Source organism: Cavia porcellus, unplaced genomic scaffold (assembly GCF_034190915.1).
Source record: "Cavia porcellus strain 051 isolate PalLab524CR breed Dunkin Hartley unplaced genomic scaffold, mCavPor4.1 scaffold_7, whole genome shotgun sequence".
Lineage (NCBI taxonomy): Eukaryota > Metazoa > Chordata > Mammalia > Rodentia > Caviidae > Cavia > Cavia porcellus.
In genome coordinates, this window is record NW_026947490.1 from 17,532,095 (window position 1) to 17,557,331 (window position 25,237).

A 25,237-nucleotide genomic window follows, 5' to 3' on the forward strand; every position below is an offset into this window, starting at 1 on the left:
AGGACTCTCAGGTATGGGCACTGGGCACGGTGAAGAAGTGATGTCGAAGGAATAGATGTATAGCTAGGCGTGGCAGCACATGCCTGTAATCTCAGCTCCTCAGGTGACTGAGGCAGGATGGTCTCAAGTTCAGGGCTGCCTTTGGCAATTTAGCGAGACCTCGCCTCAAAATAAGAGATTAAAAAGGTTGGAGGTGTAGCTCTACAGGAAGGTCCTGGCTGCCATCCCCAGCACGGCCACAGGATGGGTCTGTGCTTGCAGCAGGCATTAGAGTTCATGCATGTATTCAACCCTTTCACAAATCCTTCTTGCACACCTGCTATGTCTCAGCGCGCAAAACCCTGGCCTCCTCGGACCCAGTAATCCACGGGGAAATTGCTAATGAACAAAGAGATGCGGAACTGTGACAGTCCTTTAGAAGGCAGGGAATGCCACGGAAAAACAGCAGGCAGAGCAAACTGAGGGCAGATGTCAGCAAACCACGGCCCATGGGCCCAGTCCAGCCACACAGTCCACACAGCTCAGGGTGCTCCTACTTCTTCATGACTGGAAAGTAATGTTTTGTGGCATGTGGAAATTGTATGAAATTTGAATTACAGTGCCCAAAAATAGTTTTAGTAGAACATAGTCACACCGATTGGGCTGTGTACCTTGTGAAGCTTCTCCTGTGTTACAGTGACAAAGTTGAATGGCTGTGACGGGGCCATATGGCCTACAGGGTCCAATATTTGGTATATTTCCCTTTACAGAAACTGATTGCAGAGACCAGTATAGAGTGAGTTATGATTCTTACAGCAGGAAGGCAGCTGGGCAGGTTTTAGTGAGAAGGTGGCATTTGGGTAACAATGGAGGAGGCTGGAGGAGGGAACTCTGTGGGCTTGGAGAATGTCCCAAGTAAAGGACCGGGCAGTGCAGAGGCCCTGAGGTGGGTATGTGTGAGGGACAGTGTGGAAGCTTGGAGCAGAGGAAGCAAGAGAGGGAGCAGGGAGGGACTGAGGACAGGCAGATGAGGAGCAGATTGTCCAGGGTCTTTCAGGTCACAGGAGCATCTCTGACACTTCTCCTGAGAAGGACAGAGCCATACGGGGACTCTGGGTGGGCAAGGAACATGGCTTAACTCAGGTGCTAAACAGGTCCTCTCTTCTGGTTGTGTGTGAGGCTAGGAAGGCAGAGGAGCTTTTAAGGTGGATCTGATGGTTTTTCTTGCTAGATGATCTTCTACCTGGGAGAAAGTCCCCGAAGCACTCAAACCTCAAGTCAGATGCACCAGGACTCTGGGCTTCACCATGTGACCTGAGGTGATCTGATCAATCACTCTGGCTTTGGTCCCCATCTATAAAATAAGGCTAATAAGGGGCAGGATGCAGGGGTCAGTGGGATCAATCATACAGAGCTGTTAGAATTGTGTGTGACATGCAGGGAGAGCTCCCAAGGGGCAGCTGTGATGAGGCTCCTTCCCCAAAGGGACCCTGCCAGCCAGGACACAGTCCCCAAGGTGAGTGCCACTTTTCCTCCCAGGAAGGGGCTGACACCTTCTACTCACCTCCTCTGAGCCCTTCTGAGCCTCAGTTTCCTCATCTGTCAAATGGGCATGCTGAAGTCCACAGTACAGACTGCCAGAGGCATGAAGGAAACCATTTCATAACAAGGAATGTGTCACCAGCAACAGCTATATGGGGATCTTCAAGAACGTTTGCCAACATTTTATTAGGAACACTTTCAAAATGTCTTTTTGAAACGGGGTCTCGCTATGCAGTTGAGGCTGGCCTTGAGCTCACTTTGTAGCCCAGGCTGGTCTCGAACTCGCAACGATCCTCCTGCCTCAGCCTCCTGAGTGCTGGAATTACAGGCATGAGCCACCACGCCCAGCAGACAAAAATTTCTTAAACAAGATGTAGGCAGTCACTATCCAAGATTGATAAATTAGATGATGCTTCATGAAGACCTTTTGTTCATTAAAAAAAAAAAAAAAACTCCACAAAGACAGGAAAATGAAGCCATCAAGATAGTCATACAACTGACACTGGCTTGTATCCAGAATAATATAAAAGGCAAATACATTTACAGATGGGCACCCTCCCCAAATAAAAAGACGACCCAACAGAGGATGAGCAAGATGTGTTCCTGAACAAACAAATCACCAAAAGAAAAAAAAAAGGATAATGCCTAAATGAAAAGATATGCTCTTGTGTTACTCACCAGGAAAATGCAAATTAAAGTACAGTGAGCTGCTGCTACACACCCACCTGATAGAGCCACGTGCTGGCGAGGATCTGGAACAGTGGAAATGTTTCTCTGTGGACGGTGGGAGGAGAATAACCATTAAACCACTTTTGATAACGATTAAACCACTTTGGAAAACACTTCGGTAATATCTAGTACAGATGAACATTTATATACTGTATGGCCCCTCTGATCAAGAGAAAAGTGTAGACATGTCCGATAACGAAATGTGTCATAGGAATCTAAGAGGGGTGCTATTGCAAGAGCCGAAGGGAGTGGGAGAGACTCCAGCAATTTCTATTGACAGTCAATAGAAAAATAAATCAGGGTGTATTTACACAATGAATACTACTAGGCAATGAGAAAGAATGGGGTGCATTTATCTGCCCAACCCAGAGGAATTGCACAATGATAATGTTGAGTAAAAGAAGAAGTCAGATACAAGAGCTTCATACTGTGTATTTTTATTTGCACTGTATGCAAAAAAAAAAAAAAGCAAAAGGAAAGTACTGTGTATGGGAGATGTACTTAGGTGGTAAACCAAGGTTGGGTCAAAGTCAGTAAAGTGAGCTTTCTTGGGGTGGGCAGGGCCTGGCAGGGGACAGAAACGGGTTTGGGGAGAGCTGGCGAGAGAGCAATGTTATACTGGCCAGTTCTACTTGTCATATGCATTAAGTGGAATGCGAGGTGTTCAATACCATCTCATAGGTGTGCCTGATTGCAGAACTTTAAAAAGCTTAATTTAAAAGTGGTTTAGAAGTGTCAGTTTCGGCTGCTGCTGTATTCCTAAGTGTGCAGAGTAGATAATCTGCCGCACGGAGGGATGACCATGGTGTGGGGAGGGATGCAGGCCGCCCCTCTGGGCAGGCACTGCTCTGGGTGGTTTACATCTATTCTTGACTGTAACCCTCCCAGCGACCCAGTGACAGCTCCTGCTGCTATCCTCACTTACCTGAAGGGGACACCGTGGCCATGAAGGGAAATCGCTTGCCTCCTGTAGTCCATGCACCAGCTAGGTTTAAACACAGGCCATCTGGCTCTGTTCACCTCCCCAACGGTCCAGCAACCCATGAGTCATGAGTCCTGATCTAGGATCAGAGGGTCGGACCTCAGCGATTGCAAATGGGGCGTTGTAATTTGGGATTGCGGATGGAAAACAGAGGCTACATAAACTTGGATAAGAAAAACTGTTTGCTCTTACTGCCGTTTAACTCAGGAGTCCTGAAAAACGTGGTCTGGAAACCTATGGCTCTCCCAAGACTTTGTCCTGGGTTAATGAGGCCCACACAGGTTTTGTAAGCACGGGAAGACGAGTGTGTCCTTTTGACCCTTCGAAGGCTCTGGGACTGCAATGACCTCATCGCTGATGGCTAATGGTGTCTGTGTGTGTGTTTTAAAAACACCTCCGTTTTATTTTCCTACGTGGTAAATAGTACTCCACATGTGCATAATCCACCTGTGCAAAATACTCATACTTTTTAGAAGTAAAACCTTTGGGAACCACTGCTGTAATTACAACTGAGCACATCCTTCTGTGACGAGAAGCCCAACAGACCACAGTATATTAGTAGTCCTAGCGTGAGGAGAATTCACAGGTGTTTTCTAGTCTTCATGACAATCCTTCACCTTCCGTACAGCCATCAAAACTTCAGAGTTACTCTGTTCTTTTGGACCTGGCAGTGGACTTCAGCTTAGTGAGTTAATAAAAGAGCACATGCATATTTGTTTTAAAAATCTTTGTGCATAGTTCAGGAGCACGGGTTTCTTTGATAATTCTGTGTATTTATTTTATGCATGTAAGAACAGGATCCCGGGAAGGGGCCTCTCCAGCTTGCCACAGGCGGCTTTAGCACAAAAACAGTTAAGAATCCTCCATTTTAGAAGACTATAGGAAAAAAAATAATAAATTAGGGAGGTGCCCACCACAGTAGAGTGGGTTAAAGGTACTGGAATTTGATTGACAGCTGCTTCTACTGTCTTTGAAGCTGAAACACAAACTCCACAGTGCAAAAGGCTCGTCTGGGGGTCCTTTCCACCCCAGAGCCAGGCTCTGACTGGCAGAACCAACAATTTACAAAGCCAAACCGGGCTGTCACTGTGTCTACAGACAGGAGCGGGGAGCACATGAAACTCGATACCCCGGACGTCCCCTGCCCCCCACCGGGGTGCTCCCGAACACACTTAGAGGCGCCACCCCAGCGTGATCGGCTCAGTAGGTTGACTGAAGGGAAGATTCCCCCTTGTCCTCACCCCGACCGCAGGGCAGTTTCTGGAGAGCGCGCGCTGGTAACAATAAGCCGCTCCTCTGGCTGGGGGCGCAGCAGGAACCCTGAGCATCCTCACCCAGCTGTGGGTAGGGACGCCACCACCTCCTTCCACAGGTGAGCAAACAGGGATGCGGACGCACAACCGCCCAGGCCCACGGAACACCGCTCACCTGGCTTTATGGATGCCCGGGGGGGCCTAGGAGGAGCAGGATTCAGTCTGCAAGGAGGAAGGAAGGAGGAAGCACACCCTGAGACGGAGGCTCTGACCGCCGGCTGGGAAGGATGGGGATTCCCCGGGAGCCCGGGCTCTGCACCCCGGCCTCAGCCTTATGCATCCCGCCGCGCGCTCACCTGTGTCCCGCGGGGAGGCGGCTGCGCCGCAGCTCCAGACCTCCCCGCGCCCCCTCCTGCGCCCCACCCTGGGGAGGGGGCGGACCGGTGGGCGTGGGGCGCCGGGGACCGGCCCAACCTGTGGGGCCCGGGGCCGGCTGTCTGGGGAGCCCGTCACCCCGAGGCGGCCTGTCCTTCCGGGCTTGGCAGCTGTGGGCGGCGGGAGCCTGGGCACCTGCAAACTCATAAATACTGCGGCGGCTCTCATGGCCGGGCCCGGAGAGCGAGCGAGCGCGGCTGGCATCCCCGACGGTGAGCCGGGTCCCGAGGGCGCCCCGCCCCAGCCCCCCGACTTCCAGTCCCGCTGCAGCCCGGAAGGTCAGGGTTAGGGGGAGCTGGAGACGCACCTGGAGGGGGAGCAGGTGCGGGGTGGGGAGGGGTGGTGCACAGCAGGAGCGGATGGGACCGGAAGGACTGGGGCAGAAAGCGGGGTGAGGCTGACAGGAAGGGGGGAGAGGGGACCCCCCCGGAACTTGGACTTCAGAAGGATCGGGGGTCCCCCTGACCACAACGAAAGGCTGAGGGTGGAATCCAGAGAGATGGGGTCCCTGACCGCAAGGATGCAATGCTAGGAATCTGGGGGGCAAGAGAGAAGAAACTGGGGTCCCTAACAGCAGGATGGAATGCTGGGCCTGGCCTGGCCACTCCAGCGCGGGGCGCCCCCAGGCTCCCTTTTCCAAATCTCTTTCTCGGTCAAGGGCTGGGGAGTCAGGCCTGTGGGGGTTCAGTTTGGGCCCCGCATCACCCTAGCAGTGCCACTGAATCACCGGCTTGCTCAGTTTCCTCTCTGTGACGGGAGGTGATGACCAGGGTAGCCACCACCTCCCAGGAATGCTGCGAGGCTCCCGGTCATCTATGCAAAGCGCCAGGCGCACTGTCGGGAGCCCGTGCTGCCGGGGCCTCAGCCTGTCATCTTCTCTCCCTCCAGCCTCCGGATAACCACGCCCCCTGAAGATCCTCTTCCTGCCCTGCCTCCTGGCCCCACGCACAGACAGACAGTCGGACAGACAGCACTGCTAAGCTCCCTCCACTCTCCTCCCTGCTGAGGGAACCCGGACTTTGATCCACTCCACAGCCCTTCCTTCCCCTCTCTGTCCACCACCATCGCCCTACCATGCACCCACTTTCTGGCTGGTGTCTACTCCTTCTTTTCTCCATGGGAGTCCAGGGAGCCCCGGAAACCCCCAGCGCTATCCCAGAGCATGTCCATCTGTCCTACCCAGGTAAGTGTCTGTGACCCCTCAGGAGGCCTTTCCCAAGGAGCTAGGGCTCAGGAACCCTGGAAATCCTTGGCTGGCGGTTTTTCAGTTCCTCCTGGGCCTCAGTTGTCTGCTTCTGTGAAACGGGATTAAAATGTCATGGGTCTATATGGAAAGTGATGATGGTGTCCGGCCCATCGTGAGCTCTCCCTGGCTCCCAATGGAACTCCTTTATTTATCTCGTGTCACTGTTGGATCTGGGAGATCTGGAATGTTAGTGTGCACTTGGTCTGATAATCAGCTGTGGAAGAAACCAGGGAAGGACAGAGGTTGGAGCTCCATTCCTCTGCTCTTCTTCCCTGTGGGCTACTTCTCGCTCCTGTTTGGAGAAGTGAGGCGCACAGCCTGAGGGCCTGGGCACTGCACTCTCTATGTTCGAGTTGCACGAGCTGGAATCCCAGCTTTGCTACTTAGTGCTGTGTAACCTTGGCTGAGTGACTTTTTCTCTCTGGCCTCAGCCTTCTCATCTGGACAGTGGGGTGACAGGAGTGTGACCTCAGGGTGAGGAGTCCATGAGTCACTACCTGCAGGATGGCAGGGCTGAGGTTGGTGTACAGCAGAGATTCTCACACGCTCCTGCCTCAGGACCCTTCTCCCAGTTACCAAGACCCTCTGAGAGCCAGGCGTGGTGGTGCACACCTGCAATCCCAGCACTCGAGAGGCTGAGGCAGGAGAATGCTGTGAATTTGTGGCTAATCTGGACTACATAAGTGAGTTCAAGGCCAGCCTGAATTACATAGTGAAACTCTGTCTCAAAAAGACAAAAATAAAAAATAAAAAATAAATTTAAATGAACAATAATAAATCTCTTCTGTGTAGGGGGCTGAGGATTTAGCTCAGCGGCATAAGCACCTGCCTTGCAAGCAGGCAGTCATGAGTTCGATCCCCAGTACCGATAAAAAGGAAAAAGACAAAAAAAAAAAATCTCTTCTGTGTGGATATAAATGACATGTTCTGTTTGGTTTTGAGAAGAGATCCTATTATGTTGCCCAGGCTGATCTTGAGCTCCAACCCTCCTGCCTCAGTCTCCTGAGTTGCTGGGAAAACAGGCACATACAGCTAGTCCTGGCTTAATGTAAATGCCATTTTAAGTGGAAAAAGCCCTCTATTTGCCAAAGAAGACCGTGTATAACAATTGCAGCTATGAAGTTACAAAGTCTGTTTAGATTGTGTTGAGTCTGACTGAGCAGATGCCTGGGTTCTTGGATTAGTTCCCCTCAGGCTTCTGTGAGCAGTTGCTGTGGAGGACAGGAGGAGGGAAATCCTGCCTCACACAGACACATGACTGAGGCAGCGGGGATGACTTTTAAGAAGTTTCAGATAATTGTGACTACCTTTCTTTGATACTGCACCAAAACAATGTGCAGGTTTTTTTTAAAGCTAAATATTATTCTGATATAATTTTACCTTCCAGAGGTGTTCCAGAGATAGGAAGGGGCTGCTGTGTAGCCTCTGCTTATCTCCCCTTTAGTGGGTGTTTCTAACCGTGGTACCAAGGTCAAAGCCGAGAAATTAACATTGACAGCAAGTGATTAGTGAGACTTTGAATTGTACCAACCTGCTAATGTCTCTGTTCTAACTGGAGGTCCATGTTGCGTTGAGTGTCCAGTCTCCCGTCTGTGGCAGTCTCTCGGGCTTCTCTGGGTTCTCATGTCCTTGACACCTTTTCTGAGGTCAGAGTCTCGCTATGTGGCCCATACTAGCCTCCTGTTCCTGGGCTCAAGCAGTTCTTCTGCTTCGGCTTTCTGGGTACTGGGCACTACAGGTGTGTGTCGTCACAATCAGCCCCTTGTCACTTTTTTTTTTGTATTGGGGTTCCAATGCATGACCTTGCACTTACGCACTGAGCTAAATCCCCCGCCCCACTTGTCACTTTTAAAGAGAGTAGTTTTGTGTTGTTGTTGTTTTGTTTTCATGGTTGTTTTTGCAACGCTGGGGTTTAATCCAGCACCTTTGCAGTGGGTGACACTGGGTGGTTTTTTGGCTTTGTTTTGTTTGTTTGTTTGTTTGTTTGTTTGTTTTTTGAGACAGGGTCTTACTAAGCTGCCCAGGGTGAGTGAGTTTGAACTTGTTTTCTCCGGCCTCAGCCTCGCACTGTGCTGAGTTTACAGGTGTGCACCGCCACACCCTGCCAAAGAAGGTAACTTCTGAAAGGCCCTTTGCAGTGGGGATCAGAATCCTGTGAATGAGTGGTGTGGCGTTTGCTGGCCAGGTCGGGTTAGGCACAGCACTTTGCTTGGGGACTTCTACAAGGGCAAGACAGCAAACCTCACCTCCCGGCCCTGCTGTGGAGACCCGGTGACACATCAGCGGACCTTCTACGGCCTTCGCAGTAGTAAACAGCAAATACCCTGTCCTGCTTGCTTCCCATAGATCACTTATTTAACCTCACACTCATCTTAAGCCAGAGGTACTATCATTACTCCCATTCTACAAAAGATAAACTGAGGCTCATAGAGGTGAAGAATCTTGCTCAAGGTCACACAACCCAGAAATTGAATGCAGATAGAACCCACGATTGATGTTTTAAAGCTTTTAATTTTGTACCAATTTTTTTTCTTTTACAGAGCAGTGATGATAGTTGTTTCTTCTTCCTCCTCTTCTTCCTCCTCTTCCTCTTCTTTTCTTCTTCTTCTTCTTCTTCTTCTTCTTCTTCTTCTTCTTCTTCTTCTTCTTCTTCTTCTTCCTCTTCTTCTTCTTCTTCTGGTTGAAGGAGTAAGGGAAAAATTGGCTTTGCAGAGCCAATTTGAGCCAAACAAGAGAACAGATAAGACCAAAAATAAAAGGACACTGGTCTAGAAGATGCAGAAGTCATGCCAGCCAGTTGACACTTGTCACAAGTTTATTTTGGTTGTCGTAGTAAACATTGCACTTAGAGTTCTTTTAAATCTACTCTGATTAGCGTGTAGTTTTAGCCGAAACATGGTTCTGTGTACATCTTTATGGGATACATTAGGAGACTCAGCACAGGTACACAATGCATAGGAGTCAAATCAGGATAATAAGGACTTCCATCTCTTCCAACATTAACCATTTTTACATGTGGGAGATTTGTGTTAGTTTTAGAATTAACGGAAGAGTTCCAAAAATATTATAGAGAATTCTTATCTGCGCTTCTCTCGGTTTCATTTAATCCCAGCATCTTACATATAGGCCAGAAATCTAGGAAGGTGCGGGGCTGTGCAGCTGTTGCCCAGCTACTGAAGAGGCTGAGGCGGGAGGATTGCCGGAGTTAGAGTCATCCTGGGCGACATAGTGAGGTCTGTCTAAAAACAACATGAGGAAATCAATGTTGTTGCAGTATTATTGATTAAACTACAGACCTCAGTCATATTTTACCAGTATTTCCACAGATGTCTGCTTTTTTTGTCTTTGTTTTGTTTTGTGGTACTCTGCACTGAGCTACATCCCCAGCTCTTTAAGTTTTTAATTTTGAGACAAGGTCTTGCTAAGTCACTAAGATGCCCTGGCTGAGCCAAACTTGGAATCCTCCTGCCTCATCTTTTTCTTTTGCAGGATCCAACCCAGGATCTCATGTTGCATTTAGTGGCTGTCTCCTTGGTGTCCTACCCCTGTTACTTTTGAACTCTCTATCTTTTGTGGTCTTGTTGTTTTTGAGTACTGGTCATTTATTTTGCCAGATGTGGGGTTTGTCAGGCCTCACTGGAGATTTGTCCAATATTGTCTCATGACTGGCATTAAGTTCTGTGTTTTGGGCAGGCAGTCATAGACGTGATGTGTGTTGTTCCCAGGATGACAGCAGAAGGTCCAGCCTGACTGTGGATTGTGGCTGCTCCTGGCGCTGGGGTCCTTGATCGGCTGGCTCAGGAGGTGCCTGCTGGCTTCCTCCATTCTGAAGTTACAATTCTACCCTTTGTGGGTTAATAAGCAGCTGGAGAAGATTGCTCAGAACTACTAAATCCTTGGAATGTTTGCCCACTAGTTTTTGTATATAATAATTGTACACAAGAGTAGATCCTGTCTACAATAATTATTAGAGTGGTGTTAGATTGTGATATTCTAATTTTCTCTGCATCTTTTATATATTTAATTAAAATTTTAATGTAAGGAAGAGCTATCCTTTCCTACTCCATCCATGATATAATCACTAAGTAAAACTCCCATACTGATATTATTTATTCTGCAGCTCATAAAGCCCAGGTATGAGCTCTAGGACTTTCTTCAGATTGGTTTCCATAGTCTTTCATCAAGCTCACGGAGTTTGGAGTACTTCCTTCCTTCCTGACACCATAAATTAGGTTCTGCCCCAGTCCTAGAATCGCTTATTTCTCCGTTTAGTCTGAGTTCCTTCATTGGATAACAGGCTTTGTTTTTTGTTTGCTTCTTTTTGCTTGTGGTTTGCTTTGTCTTGTTTTGAGACAGGGTCTTGCTCTGCAGTCTCGGCTGGCCTTGAACTCACTATGTAGCCCAGGCTGGCTTCAGACTTGCAGCAATCCTTAAGCCCGACTGAGTCTTTAGAAACCAAGATCTGAGCGCTCCAAAGCACTTTGCTAGTGGGCGATGAGTGTGCGGATTTCTCTCAACACAGAGGAGGGCGATGGCCTGCGTACCAGGAGGCCAGGCTGATACCCCCGATTTCATCACCCCGGGTTTATGTTACCTTCCACTTCCCTGCTTGCTTTTCTTTCTTTATTAGTTTGTGCTTATGACCCACATAATTGTCTCAGGGGACTGGCACATGACGTCGGTATCTTTTTTTTTTTTTTTTTTTTTTTTTTGTATTTTTCCTTTTTATCGGTACCGGGGATCGAACTCACGACTGCCTGCTTGCAAGGCAGGCGTTTATGGCGCTGAGCTAAACCCCCAGCCCCGGTCTGTATCATTTTTACCGCCTCCTCCCTCCTCACCCATAAGCTTTCTTCACCCCTGCTGCGCCCTCCCTCCTTGCCCAGCCCCTGTGCTGGCCTTGCACCTGAGCCTCCAGCCCACAGTGCTCTGTGTGTTCAGGCCTGGGGGGTGAGGGGCAGCCAGGGCTCTTGTTTCCCACGGCGATCTGTCGCCCTCAGTCCCCGAGGCGGCCTGCATTGCTCACTTTTATACGGTTGGTCCCCGTGTCAGTGTTCATATTCTGCTCCGGTCCCCCCCCACCCCCCACCCCGCTCTGGGCTTTCCTTTGGGAGCGGATGAGGGAATTCAAGCATGACCGTGACTCTGGGAGCCTGCACTAACAGAGACTTCCTCTGAGCGGGGTCTCTCCTCATCGCAGCTGTCCACTCCTGTCCCACTGCCCTCCTACGGTCTCCCCACCGTGCTGGCTTGTGACCCTTCGCTTTCCTTCCCGCCGTGTTCATTTTGCATTTCTTTTGTGCAAATGAATATTCGTCTGAATATTTCCTTTTCCCTTCTTTTTCCTTCCCTTCCCTTCCCCTTCTTCTTGCTTTTTTTCTTTCATAGTATTAAGGATTGAACCTGGGGATTATATCCTTTGCACTGAATTGCATCCATAGTCCCTTGAAAAAATGTTTTTGAACCAGAAATTGACTTCAGGAGCTCTCACTTGCCAGGCAGGCACTGTGCTGCTAAGCTATATCCCCGGCCTTCTTTTTATAATTTTGAGACAGTGTCTTGTTAACACACTAAGTTGTCCAGGCTGGGCACAAACTTGCAGTCCTCCTGCCTCAGCCTCCCAGAGTTCTGGGATGCCTACTTGCTTATATTTCTTGTGTTAAAGATAGTGCTTTGCTGCTTTTTTCCACCCAGCACTGGAGTGGAACCCAGGGCCTCTTGCATGTTAGACAGCACCGAGCTATATCCCCAACTGTTGTTTTTTTGTTTTTTTGTTTTTTTTTTTTTTGAGACAGGATTTTGTTAAGTTTCCCAGGCTGGGCTTGAACTTGTGACCCTCCTGCCTCAGCCTCCCAGAGGGCTGGGATTACAGAGTATAATCCCCCTGCCCAGGCACTCTGCTTTCTTTTGATTTAACAGTATGTCCTGAAAATCAGTGTAGCAATTCCTAGACTTGTCTTCATTCATTTTTATGCCCTTGTGTGGATGATACTCACTCACTTTTCTATATTTGGGCATTTAGGGTTTTTTCCAGAATTTTGCAATTACAATCAGGGCTACCATGAATATCTTTGTGCATCTGTGTTTTCATATTGCTGGAGAAAGCACCCAGCCCTTAACAGTATGCAGTACCCCATAGTTTTTGCTTCCAGTACTGAGAATTGAACCCAGGGCCTTCACATCGAGCTGCATCCCCAGCCCTGTTTTTATTTTTTTCAAAACAATTTTTTTTTCGTCTTTTTCGGTACCAGGGATCGAACTCACGACTGCCTGCTTGCAAGGCAGGCGCTTATGCCGCTGAGCTAAATCCCCAGCCCCTTTCAAAAATTTTTTGCAGCATAGTCTATCTCACTGATGTTTAGAGTTTATTTATTTACTTTTTATTTTGGTTTGGTTTTTTGAGACAAGGTCTCGCTATGTAACCCAGGCTGGTCTCAAACTCATGGTGATCCTCCCGCCTCAGCCTCCCAATTGCTGGGATTATAGGTGTGCACTACTATGCCCAGGTACTTTGGCTTTAGTTTTTATTTTGAGACAGGGTCTTTCCCATTCTGTGCTCCAACTTGTGATTCTCCTGCCTTTGCCTCCCAGGGTGCTGGGATGACAGGCATCTGCCAAAATGTGGCATTTTTGAAAGCCTCAGTTGCTACCAATAATGAGCCATAATTTAAAACTCTGGCTGTGTGTGTCTAGCTACAGTATACGTGCTCCTGGGATATAAGAAACCACTGTGTGAAGATTTACCCTGGAAATCAATAGGTTTGGTGGCACCAGACCAATTTTCTGCCTGGCGCCTGTCTCCAGAGCTGAAGGGTGACTGTCCCTTTTACATGGTGTGGATTCCTCACGCTCTAGACTTCTAGACTCAGCACAGTGACCTTTGTCACTGCTGGTACTACCAGGCTGGCCTCCAGGACTCACACTGGCATCCCTTGAATGGCATCATGTGTTTGGAGTATTGACACAAGGCTTGCACACAGTCAAGAGCAGTGGTAACCACATTGGCTCACCCCCATACCTCAACCATAATAAGAATTGTGAGTTACTATCGGGCGGCTCTGCTGTCCACTGGGAACTGTTCCAAGACCCTGCAGAGCTCCTAAGGCCTGCATATGCCTGAGTCTTGTATAAAATGGCACAGTATCTGCACATGACCAGTGCACACCCTCCTGTGTAATTTAATGACCTCTGGATTACCTACAATACCCAGCACAATGCAGATGTTATGTAAGCATTTGCTTGACTGACTGTGTCTTTTTGTTTTGTGTTGTTGCAATACTGGGACTGAACCCAGGGCATTCAGAATGAGCTACGTTTTCAGTCCTCCCCCACTTTTTAAAAAATTTATTATGAGACTAGGTCTCACCAAGTTGCCGAATTTTTCGGACTGGGCTCAAGTTTGGAATCTTCTTGACTCTCTGGCAGAGTGCTGCGATTACAGGCATGTGCCCCCTTGGCTTATACTGTGCTTTTTTAGGGACCAACCACAAGAAAAAAAATGTCTATATGTATTCAGTACTGATACAATTATTTTTCTGAATATTGTTAGTCCACAAGGATGTGGAACCCAAAGATACAATGGGTTGATTATATACGTACCCGTCTAATTTCATAACAACCTTCTAGACTAGAAGATACTATTATCCCATTTTATAGATAGGAAAGTGGAGGCAAGGGAGGTCAAGTAACTAAGAAAGCGCAGCTTGGAAATAGAGATGCTGGGATTGAATTTGGGCAGCTCCGGAGCTCGTGTCCTTAACCATTAAGAGTTAAGGATCGCTGTTGTTGTCCCTGGCCTCCTGTCCAAACCCTCCCTGTCTCTTTCGCCCCAGGTGAGCCAGGCTCCATGACTGTGACCTGGACTACATGGGTTCCAGCCCGCTCAGAAGTGCAGTTCGGGATGCAGCTGTCCGGGCCGCTGCCCCTCCGGGCGCAGGGCACCCACACCCCCTTCGTGGACGGGGGCGTCCAGCGGCGCAAGCTCTACATCCATCGGGTGACGCTGCGGAAGCTGCTGCCTGGGGTCCAATACGGTGAGCACCAGGCTGGGGGCTCCTGGGGAGGCCCCCGGCTTCCCTGGCCGAGGCCCCACTAGGCTGATCCTTCAGCTGCCCGCTCCTGCCCGGGTCCAGGGTAGTGGGAGGTAGAAAGATCTGGAGACCGAGCGGGGCTCTCGGGGCCTTCTCCCCTCCACTGACTGTGGCCTGTCTTCTTCCTCAGTTTACCGTTGTGGCAGCGCCCAAGGCTGGAGTCATCGGTTCCGCTTCAAGGCCTTGAAGAAGGGGGTTCATTGGAGCCCCCGGCTGGCAGTGTTCGGGGACATGGGGGCTGACAACGCAAAGGCCCTCCCGCGGCTGCGCAGGGACACGCAGCAGGGCATGTACGATGCCATTCTCCATGTGGGTGAGGCATCGGCTCCGTGGGCAGGGCTTGCGGGGCTCCCAGCCAGGACAGGAATCTATGGGGGGCTCTGCAGGGACAGGCAATGAGACTGACCAGAGATGGGCTGTCTGGTTCCCCAGACTGCCAGGAGGAAATTGCTGCTCCCAAGCCACAGTGGTGGCACAGGTCTGTAATCTCAGCACTTTGGGAGGCTGAGGCAGGAGCATTGCAAATTGAAGCCCAGCCTGGGTAATTTAGTGACTTATTGAAAGCCTATCTTGATAATAAATAAAAAGGACTGGGGATATAGCTCAGTGAGAAGGCCCTGGGTTCCATCCACAGCACCAAAAACAGATAAAAATAAAGCCTGCTCCGGCCCTCACAGCTGTGGGCACTGATTTCCCTGGGTATTACTACCTGCTTCCGTTACTGTTAGAGGTAAGGTTAGTCTTTGCAGGGCTGTGGTGATGACTGAGTACTTACACATTAGTTCCACTGTTCCTGCTGCCACCGTTATGGAGGGGTCAAAGAATGGGATACAGGAGGCGAGGAGCCCTCATCTGTGTGTGGGCTCAGGCTCTCTGGGTTTGATTCCTGGGTCTTCATTCACCAGCTCTGTGACTCCAGGCCTCAGTTTCTCCTTCTGGGATGGGGATGACTTACTGGCCTCCTCCAACGGTGCTTTGGAGCTGGCACAGACAGAACCTTTGGAGCTGTGCCTGGTACGAACACAGCACTGAGCTGCAAGTTGTGGTTGATCTGGGAGGGGGCGCCAGGCAGACAGAGATGGGCACTGGTGTGACAGAGCGCAGCAGACGGCACCATCCTGGGTGGACGGGGCCCAGAGGCTCAGAGCACATGCGGATGGTGTGAGGCGGGATTGCGGATGCCCCGAGCTGCCAGGTCCCTCCACCCTGGTGAGAGCAGAGCTGGGTCAGGCCTCACCCTCTCCTTGTCCCCCAGGAGACTTCGCCTACAACATGGATCAGGACAATGCCCGAGTTGGGGACAGATTCATGCAGCTCATTGAGCCCGTGGCTGCCAGCCTGCCCTACATGACGTGCCCCGGAAATCACGAGCAGCGCTAGTGAGGACGAGGGTGCGGGCTGCGGGCGGAGGGCTGGGCCTCTCAGACTCACCGTGGGGAGAGGCAATGAGACGACCAGAGATGGGCTGTCTGGTTGCGCTGCGCTGCCTCTGCAGCAGCAGGAGGAGAAGCCAGGGTGGCCTGGGAGCCGGTCCGTGACAGTGGGGCCTGGAGCAGAGCTGCAGCGTGCAGGCCTTCACCGCTGCCCCTCTCTTCCTTTTCCAGCAACTTCTCTAACTACAAGGCTCGCTTCAGCATGCCAGGGGACAATGAAGGCTTGTGGTACAGGTAACCCGGGGTGCTGGCCTTGCTGCCTGCAAGGATGGGGATGCAGAGGAGACTCTGCCTCTGACCCCTGCCCCAACTTTGACCTCTCCAGCTGGGATCTGGGTCCAGCCCACATCATCTCCTTCTCCACCGAGGTCTATTTCTTTCTCCAATACGGCCGCCACCTGGTTCAGAAACAGTTTCGTTGGCTGGAAAATGACCTCCAGGTAGGCTGATGGGGAGTCCCATTCCACCCCACACCCCTGATCCCATCGACAGCCCTCACTCTGGGCCCTCCTCTCTAGAAGGCCAATAAGAACCGGGCAGCGCGGCCGTGGATAATCACCATGGGTCACCGGCCCATGTACTGTTCCAACGCCGACCTGGATGACTGCACAATGTATGAGAGCAAGGTGAGCCTCCCATCCCCGGGGTGCTGAGAGGCGGGCCGGGGTCAGCCTGAGCCACCCCTCACCTCCTGCCACCTCCCACCAGGTCCGCAGAGGCCTCAGAGGCAAGTATGGGCTGGAGGATCTTTTCTACAAGCATGGTGAGTGACCCAAGAGACTCCCCGGCCCCGTACTCTGCCCCTCCCCGTGTGGGGCCTGACTCCCACTTTCTGTGTGGCAGGGGTGGACCTGGAGCTGTGGGCTCATGAGCACTCGTATGAACGGCTGTGGCCCATTTACAACTATGAGGTGAGGCGCGTGGAGGGTGGGGCCCGTGGGGCTGATGTCAGTGTGGCTTGTGTGAGGTGCTCACCCCGTTGCTCCCTGCTCCAGGTATTTAATGGGAGCCTCCACCAGCCCTACACCCGCCCTCGAGGTCCTGTCCACATCATCACGGGATCTGCGGTGAGCTGGGCGGGCAAGGAGGGGCAGCCTTTGCTCCTCCCCTCTGACTCCTGAGGGCTGATCTTGTACCAACCTGGGTATCTTTATACACTGGATATCACCTCCTCTCAGCCTAAAACTGGTACTGCTGGTCGCGTGGCCATCTAACAGGGTAGGGCAACAGGGATCACTGTGTACTCAAAAAGTCACTGGAGCTTATTTTTCATTACCTGTTTTGGAGGAGCCAGGCACACCTATAATCCCAGCTACACAGGAGGCTGAATCAGGAGGATCACAAGTTCAAGACCAGCCTGGGAAACTTAGCGGGCCCTGCTTCAAAATGAAAAATCAAAAACATTTTAAAAGGGAGGACCTGGCAGATAATTCAGTGGCAAGTTTAGGCTCAATCCCCAGTAGGGAGGTAGTCTTGGGGAAAATACTTTTAGACCATCCAAAAGTGTAATGAGTTTTTTTTTTTTTCTCTTCATTCTTCCCAGATTTATTAATTGGGGTCCTCCTCACAAAGAAGAGTTATTTCCCTGCCTCATTCTCGTAGCTGGTTAATGCATTATGTCAGCATGGACTCAGGAGTAATTTATTTTGTTTATTGTATCTGTGGATTATGTTCCCATCCTCTTGTTATTTCCTTGGATGCTGAAACTGTTCAGCTCTGGCCACAGGGAGCTTTCACATGGGTTCCTGTCTGCTTCTGACCCCAGTCCCAGCGTCCTCTGCTCCTGTCCTTCCTCACTGCATGGGTGGCCCGGGAGCCCTTAGGGTCATCTTATGATTTCCCTGCTTGGTCCTGGATTCAGCTATTTTCTCACTCATAAAGTTCAAACAGCCAGAGGGCAGGAGGCGAGCACCACCCCCTCAGCCCTGCCCTGACCTGCTGGTGTCTCTTGGCTGGTGTTTACAAGGTTTTCTGTACGTACTAACGAGCAGTCGTCTAGACAAAGAGGTGGTATGGATCGCCCACTCTTTAGGCTTCATACCTCCAGGGGCTCTCATCCTCTGTGTTTGGGAGGATTACTTGGGAGCTTTTATTTATCTATTTATGTCTTTTTAAGACAAAGTCTTGCTATGCAATTCAGGCTGACTTTGAACTCAATATATAGCACAGACTGGCCTCAAACTCACAGTGACCCTCCTGTCTCAGCCTCTCTAGTGCTGGGGTTACACGCATGTGACACCATGCCTGGTCAACCCCATGGCTGGACCCCATCCTGGATCCTGCAGTCTCTGAGGGCAGGACCCAGCATCACCACCTGGGCCGGCCACGAGGCGGAGCTCCTGATGGCCCGGCCTCCCCAGCTCCATGCCGAGCTGATGGCCCTTCGCGCCTTGCTCAGCGTGGACTGGATTTTTCTTTCATTTCTAATTTTGAAGTCATCTCAAACTTACAGGAAAACTGCAAAAATAACACAAAGATGTTCCTTTTGCCCTTCACCATGATTTCCCAAATTTAAACACTTAAACACATTTGTTTTCATCTCTTTCCATCTCCATTTTATCATATTTTCAGATCCAATCAAGAGTAAATTGTAAACATGATGTCCTTTACCCCTCTGTATTTCTTCTTCTTCAAAAATAAGCTTGCACATCACTGCAGAATAATGATCAAATTCAAGGAGTTGGCACTGCTAACTGTTATCTAATCTACAGACCTCATTCAAATTGGTGAGCACCCTATTAGCACCCTTTAAATCAAAGCAGAGACCTCACCCGCCCCCAGCCCAAGATCTAGTCTGTGATCTGTGATCGTTCTTTTGCTTCCTTTGATCAGAAAAGTTGCTGGTCCTCTCTCTCTCTCTCTCTCTGTTTTTCATGACCTTGACAATTTTGAAGAGTTCCTGCCAAGTCTTTCTGTAGCAGTTCTCCTGGTCTGGGTTTGTCTGATATTTGCTTGCCACCGGATGGAAATTGTATACTTCTGGTTACAAAACTCAAACTGTGTCCTTGTGCATCCATCCGGAGGCTTAGGATGCCTCTTGACTTCTCTGAGTTTCCTGTTGCCCAGCTCCAAGTCAGGGTGGCGTTAGGTCACTTGCTAAGGTAGTCAGGCCTTACTCTTGTTTTCCTCTGTAATTAATAAGCAATTAAGAAGAGACATACTTTGAAACTGTGCACACATCTTGTGATTTCTCAAATTTTCCCCACTGCTCTTTTCCTCGTGGATGAAATCCTGGGCAAGCCTCAATCACTTGTGACAGTGCTGGGGGAAATTTGGTGAATTTCTTTTTCTGTGGTACCCAGGATTAACCCAAGACCTTCACACTGAGCCGCACCCTCAGCCTCTATTTTATTTTTTATTTTGAAGCAGGGTTTCCCTCAGTCACCCAGTTGCCCAGCTAGACTCGAATTTGTAACCCTCCGGCCTCAGCCCCTCAGAGGTGCTAGAATTATATATATAGGCCTGTGCTACCTACCAAGCCTGACTTCAAACTCTTTCTTTGATTTGTCTGCCATGCAGCTGGAGCTGAGACTCAGTGATTCTGTCTGTTCTCTGTATTCACGTTTTGCCCTTTGAACCATTTGACCATCTTTCTGATTCACCCTGCTTAGTGATGGCTCTGCCATAATTTATTCGCCTGATTCCCTCAGTGGGCATTTCAGAGGCCTCTAGGTCAGGGCTTTTACTGAAAGGCCTGTAGCAGACAATCTTATACAGCCCTGCACTTTTCTAGAAGCCTACAGGCTCAGCTGTGAGCATTCTTGTGGCCAAGTCTTATCCAATGTCTTTTTTGTTTTCTAGTACTAAGGATTAAACCCAGGGCCTTCCCCCAGAGCTACATTCCCAGACCTTTTCATTTCTTATATTGAGACAAGCTCTTGCTAAGGCTGTGATCCTCCTGACTCAGCCTTCCAGAGTGTGAGGATTACAGTGTGCACCACCAAACCCAGCTGAATTTGTCTTTCTGGGGGGCAGCAATGGCCAGACTGGGAAGTCTTTTCTGCTTACTTTGGGTCCCAACCAATCCAGCCCCCGGCTCTGGGCTCTGACCGAGTCTCCCCGCAGGGCTGTGAGGAACGTCTGACTCCCTTTGTCATCAAGCCGAGGCCCTGGAGCGCGGTGCGCGTTAAGGAGTATGGGTACACACGGATGCACATCCTCAACGGGACCCACCTTCACATCCAGCAAGTGTCTGATGACCAGGTTAGTGGGGGCCAGGCCCAGTGTGTTCTGGAGCTGAGTGGTCCAAACTTTCTTGGAATCAAACATAAATAATAAAACCTGGGACTGTAGGGTTAGAAATCCTTGTTCAGATCCTGCTGCCTCTGGTCTGTACCTACCTGAGCTGCATGACCTTGAGCAACTCATCTGACCTCTTTGAGCCTCGGTTTTCCCGTCTATGAAATGGGGGTGATAATAGTTTCTACCTCACAGAATTACATAGGCCTTGGATAATTTATGAAGTGTGATCAAAAATATGATGAATGTTTAATGGGTTTTATTACATTTGTCATGGTTTTCTTTTCTTTCTTTCTGGTCTTTTTGAGACAAGGTTTCACTATGCAGTTCAGACTGGTCTTGAACTCACTTTGTGACCCTGGCTGGCTCACAGTGATCCTCCTGCCTCAGCCTTCTGAGTGCTGGGATTAGAGATATGTGCCACCATGCCTAGTTTGTTTATTGTTTTTAATGTATTACAATACAAGATACATTGCCACTAATTCCTCTAAAAATACTTCTTTAGGTTGACCACATTTATCCCATCATTCTTTTTATTCTGGTTTTTTGAGATGAAGTTTCATTATAAAGTTCAAGCTGGCCTTAAACTCATGGTGATCTTTCTGCCTCAGCCTCCCGGGCACTGGAGTTACAGGCATGTACCACCACAGCCGACTAGTAATTTTTTCTTTACTTAAACACACATCTTGCTTCTGGGCCACCCCATGTGTATACGCAGGGCTCAGCACAGTGCACCAGTGCCAGGCTCAGCACATCTTTCTCCTGGCAGGCAGGAGAGGGAGAAGGGGGTGACAAGCAGGGGCCGGGCAATATGACTCATGTGGCATGGCAGGGACACAGGCTTGGATGGAGCCCAGGGATGACCGGCTCACTCTTCTTTGTGGTTTTAAAATAATGAGAACATTTTGATTTATTAAGTGCTTCTGTGTCCCGGCACTAGCTGAGAGCTTTAGACACCACCACAACCCCAGAGCGCTGGATTTCACAGGGGAGAGAGCTGAAGCTCAGAGAAGGGAAGTAACTGTCCCAAGGTCACACAGCTGAAGGGTGGCAGAGCTGGATCTGAGCTTAAAGACTGTTTCCCGTATAGGGCCCTGCCGCTTACTGAGAGCCACACCGTGCCCAGCCTTCCCTGGGCACACCCTCGAGCTGTTCCCAGAAGAGGGCCTGAACCGTTGTTTTTCTCTCCTGTCCCCATTGTGTATAACATGGTGCCAGAGCTCAGGGAGTCATGTGCTCAAGACCACAGATGGTTTAAGTCCTGGAACCCAAGCCAGGAATATGTGCTTTTAATGATAATAGCCCACGCTTAGCATCTCACCATGTGCTGGGCTCACCTTTAAACCCTGGGATTAAACATCTCATTGAATTCTCACATCTGTGATACTATTATTATCATCTCTACTTTTCAAATAAGGAAAACCGGCTCAGAGAGGGTTAGCAACTTGCCCAACATCACACAGCAGAGATGGGATTTGAACCCACATCACTTATATCCAGCATCTGAGCTTTCAGCCCTTACTGCCTTCCCTGTTTTTATTCCTCACAGGATGGGAAGATTGTAGATGACTTCTGGTTGGTGAGACCTCTGCACGGCCGGATGATGTACCACTAGGCATGCAGGCTGCTTTCGTCAGGATCTCGGCCTTGCTGCCTTGGCTGGTGCAACAGGACATTCATTGGTCAGGGCAGGCCCAACGACTCTGCCCTCCAGAGATCCCATGTGGGCTGCATGCAGCTTGAGGGAGGGCAGCTCTCTCTCCTCCGGACACATGGGAGTCCTAGCTGGCTGTGGAGGGAGGGCAGGTATGCAGGCTCCCGGGCCAGCACGACACACCCTCCTCCTAGCACTGACCGGGCTGGGTACTCAAGTGCCTCAGAATAAAGAGGCTTACAGCTGTGCCCCTGTGCACTCCCACCTCTGCTGGCCATGCCTCGAGCTGCCCCCGCTACTCGGTGCCCACCCAGTGTGGGGCATCGCCAGCTGCAAGGCAGCAGTGTGGGCTCAGCCGTCATGCACTTGCTTCCCAGCAGGTGGCGCCAGCAACCTTTTCGTCCCGTCTTGCCCCTCTGTCACTCAAACCTGGCACCCACCTCTGCGGGCCGGGCCGGGAAGTGCTACCCAATGTCCTTCTGCACCTCAGTTTCTCAGCCAGTGCTCCCTTTTGTGGGAAGAGGGGGGATAAGGAGGGGACACAATAACATTTCCGGATTCTGGCTGGGGACCAAGGGGTCTCAGGAGCTCTCAGACCTGTCAATTTCTTCCCTTTTCTTCTTTTTATTTATTCAACCACGATTTATTGAACATCTGTTTGTGCCAGGCTGGGTTCTCAGTTCTAAGAAGCCAGCCCTGAACAAGACACCTCACTGTCTTCATGGAGTAAAAACATTGCAACCTGGGAATTGGACAGGAAGAGCCTTAAATAAGGAGGTTATGGGGCTGATGAACTCAGCAAAGGCGGGCAAGAGAGAGAGAGAGACAGAGACAGAGAGAGACAGAGAAGGGTTAGTTTTCTGTGGAGACAGAGATGAAGGTGGAGACAGGTGGGCCGATGCCTGAGGGAGGAACTGTACAAAGCTCTGGGATGAGGCAAGGCTGACCTTTGGAACACTGGCCCGGAGGCTAATGCTGCAGGAGCAGAGGGACTTGGGGGTGGGGCACCTTGTGGGCCCCAGCGAGGGCTTTGGGTGGAGCCACTGGGCAGCCTTGAGCAGAGGAGGAATTCCTGATTGATCCAGTGGTCGGATTCCAGCAGTGTCCGGTGTGGGCTGCCTGCCCTGGGTTCCCAGCCCTGTGGACACCTCCCCGCTCTCCCTCCTTTGTGCTGGACAGCTCCGGGCTCTTCCAGTCTTAATCTGAGCTCCCTCACCCTGGCCTCCAGGGTGTTTCTGGAACACGCCAAGCGCCTGGCCACTGTGGATACACACCTTTGGCCCCAGTGTCCCCCTTTGAGCCTCACGGTGACCTCAGCTGACACAGGCCTCTCCACTCCATGTCCCTTCTTCTTCACAATTCACGGTGCCCTCTTAGATTTCATTTATTCCCTGTCCCTCTTGCTCCTGGGCTGGGGGTCTCTGACCAGGGACTTTTTGTTCACAGACAAGCGCCTCCTGGGCCACTTGTCAGGCCAGGTGACAGCTCACTGGAGGGCTGGTGAGAGCTGCACCCAATATAACCCAGCTCCTCTGGTCACTTAATATTTGTTGCCTAGATGAAGGTGACCACAGGCCAGGCGACACTGGGGGTCATGTCCTGTGGAGTTTGCAGGTGGCCCACCCAACCCAGGTTGCCCACTGTGAGGGAAGGCCACGGAGGAGCAGGCTGGGGCCTTGAGGTCACAAGCCAGAGTCACTTCGGGTGGGTGCACCGTGGTCTGTCACGTTGCCCCCAGGCTGGGGTGGGATCCACAGAATGTGAAGACGGCCCAGCTCTGCCCTCCCTGTGGAACCCCTCCTGTGAGTCCCATGTCCTCATGTGAGTGGTAATACTTTGTGCATTGTCTCGGGATTAAACCACCTTGGAAACCTTGTTATTTCTTTGACTCTTTTTCTCTCTGTCCCACAGCCAATCAGCTGGTAAGTTTGGTGTGCCAGGCTTATACAGTCTACCGGGAACCCCTCTACCTTGCTCTCACAAGCCCTGTCCTGGTCCTGTCATGCTGCCCCCACCCGGCTTGGTCCCCCGCCCCCTCCCTGTGTGACACTCTGCTCCCCACACACAGCTGCTCAGGGCCTCTGTGGCCGCTGAGCCCCGGCTCCTCCCCGCCCTCATCCCTTATCCCCTCCTGTACCCCTTGCTCACATACAAGCCTCTGTATCACACACCCTGCTTTGTACCGCTGGGCCCTGGTCCAGCACTCCGGGAAGCTGAGGCAGGAGGATTGCAAATTCAAGCCCTATACAAGTAATTTAGTGACTTAGTGAGACTCCGTCTCAGAATGAAAAAGCAAATCGAAGCAAACAGGCCTGGGGAGTGTGTGGCTCAGTGTAAAAGTCCTGGTTCGATCCACAGTACCAGGGAAAGAGAGAGAGAGAGAGAGTTTCTGACGGAGAGAGAAGCCTGTCTCCGAGCACTTCTTGTCCCTCTTCCATGACTTATTGTTTTTTTCTAGAACACTTAGATCTTGTGAGTGCCTGTGCAGAGATATGTTTACTTTATTTATTTAGTCTTTGTCTGTTCCATCAGAAGAGGAGCTCCCCAGACCACAGGGGCTGTTCACAGATCTGCTTCCCTGGCCCCAGGGTCCCTGGGCCCCTGGCAGTCGGGTCTCTGGGTCCCTGGCTGGCAGTAGGCAGCACCTGGGTGATCAGCGACCCTGGGTGGCTAACAGAGGAAGTAGGAAACGCAGCCACAAGGCCAACAAGGTGCAGTCCCTGGCTGTGGGCCCACCGAAGAATGACGGTGATTTAGGTGAATCAGATAAGGTCCGGCCCTTGGGAGCTCCACAGCTGGGCACGAGGGAGGCAAGCATGCAGAGCCAGTGCCACACCTGCCAGGGAGCCTGAGCAGCCGAGACCCTGGGGCTCCAGGGAGCTAAAGCTGGGAGAGGCTCGGGAGGCTGCGAGACCAACCAGAATCCTGCCATCTGGCGTGGGAGGCCGAGACCTGCTTTTCCTGCCTGCTGAAATGAACATGGGCATAAAGTCGCCTATCCATGCTGCATTTCCTCATTTTTAAAAAATAAACTTTACGTTTTAGAACAATTTTACAAAGAAAAAAAAATCTGCCGAGAGTAGAGTTTCCATACACCCCACTGACCGGCTCCCCCTATTATTAAAATCTTATGTTAGTATCGTACATTTGTTACAGTTAATAAGCCTGTACGATATATTATTAGTAACTAAGATCTGTATTTTATTCCACTGCACTTTTAACATCCTATTAAATATAACTATTGGGATATAGCCGAATACAACTACCCGTACCTTTTTAAAGTGCACATTTTGATGAGTTTTGACAGATGAACATGCCCATGAAATTACCACCACGATTAAGACACAGAACAAGCCCAGCTGGGTGATGCATACCTGTAATCCCAGCAGTCTGGAAGGCTGAGGCAGGATTGAAAGTTTGAGCCCAGCCTGAGAAATTTAGCAACTTAGCAAGACCCTATCTCAAAATAAAAAATAAAAAGGGCTGGGATATAGCTCATGTGAAGGCTCCAGGTTCAAAGCTCAGTACCTTAGGGAAAAACCAAAAACAAAGATACAGAACATTTGCCTCAGGTTGTGTCTCAGAGGTAGAGTGCTTGCATAGAATCCTGGGTTCCATTGCCAGCACTGCAAAAAGAGGGAACGTTTCCATCACC

At 50.4% G+C, this 25,237-nt stretch overlaps 2 protein-coding genes across 3 annotated transcripts; one reads left to right on the forward strand and one right to left on the reverse strand.

The window, feature by feature from the left end:
• Nucleotides 1–4,472: 4,472 nt before the first annotated feature.
• On the forward strand, nt 4,473–23,457 carry Acp7 (acid phosphatase 7, tartrate resistant (putative)). 2 transcript variants are annotated; one of them, XM_013149909.3, is made up of 13 exons: nt 4,473–4,604; nt 5,809–6,103; nt 13,999–14,199; nt 14,387–14,569; nt 15,512–15,635; nt 15,861–15,923; nt 16,015–16,129; nt 16,208–16,315; nt 16,398–16,452; nt 16,533–16,600; nt 16,685–16,756; nt 19,755–19,892; nt 21,478–23,457. In XM_013149909.3, the coding sequence occupies exons 2-13, from the start codon at nt 5,995–5,997 to the stop codon at nt 21,541–21,543; spliced, it is 1,302 nt and encodes a 433-aa protein (XP_013005363.1). In that variant the 5' UTR covers nt 4,473–4,604; nt 5,809–5,994; the 3' UTR covers nt 21,544–23,457. The 2 variants fall into 2 exon arrangements, with proteins under 2 accessions (XP_013005363.1, XP_003467303.1); XM_003467255.4 differs by lacking the exon at nt 4,473–4,604 and adding an exon at nt 5,061–5,198.
• On the reverse strand, nt 4,563–5,985 carry LOC106027120 (thyroid receptor-interacting protein 6-like). Its single transcript, XM_063252440.1, has 3 exons — nt 5,980–5,985; nt 4,842–5,626; nt 4,563–4,707 (listed from the first exon to the last, which is right to left on the reverse strand). The coding sequence occupies exons 1-3, from the start codon at nt 5,983–5,985 to the stop codon at nt 4,563–4,565; spliced, it is 936 nt and encodes a 311-aa protein (XP_063108510.1).
• Nucleotides 23,458–25,237: the final 1,780 nt, after the last annotated feature.

Bases quoted from the DNA above. Each gene is read 5' to 3' on its own strand.
- LOC106027120 (XM_063252440.1), bottom strand. The intron at 4,708-4,841 runs GTGAGCGCGCGG...TCCTCCTTGCAG, and splicing joins CGCCTCCCCGCGGGACACAG to ACTGAATCCTGCTCCTCCTA.
- Acp7 (XM_013149909.3), top strand. From the start codon at position 5,995: ATGCACCCACTTTCTGGCTGGTGTCTACTCCTTCTTTTCTCCATGGGA. The intron at 15,636-15,860 runs GTGAGGACGAGG...TTCCTTTTCCAG, and splicing joins GGAAATCACGAGCAGCGCTA to CAACTTCTCTAACTACAAGG. The intron at 16,601-16,684 runs GTGAGGCGCGTG...TCCCTGCTCCAG, and splicing joins GGCCCATTTACAACTATGAG to GTATTTAATGGGAGCCTCCA.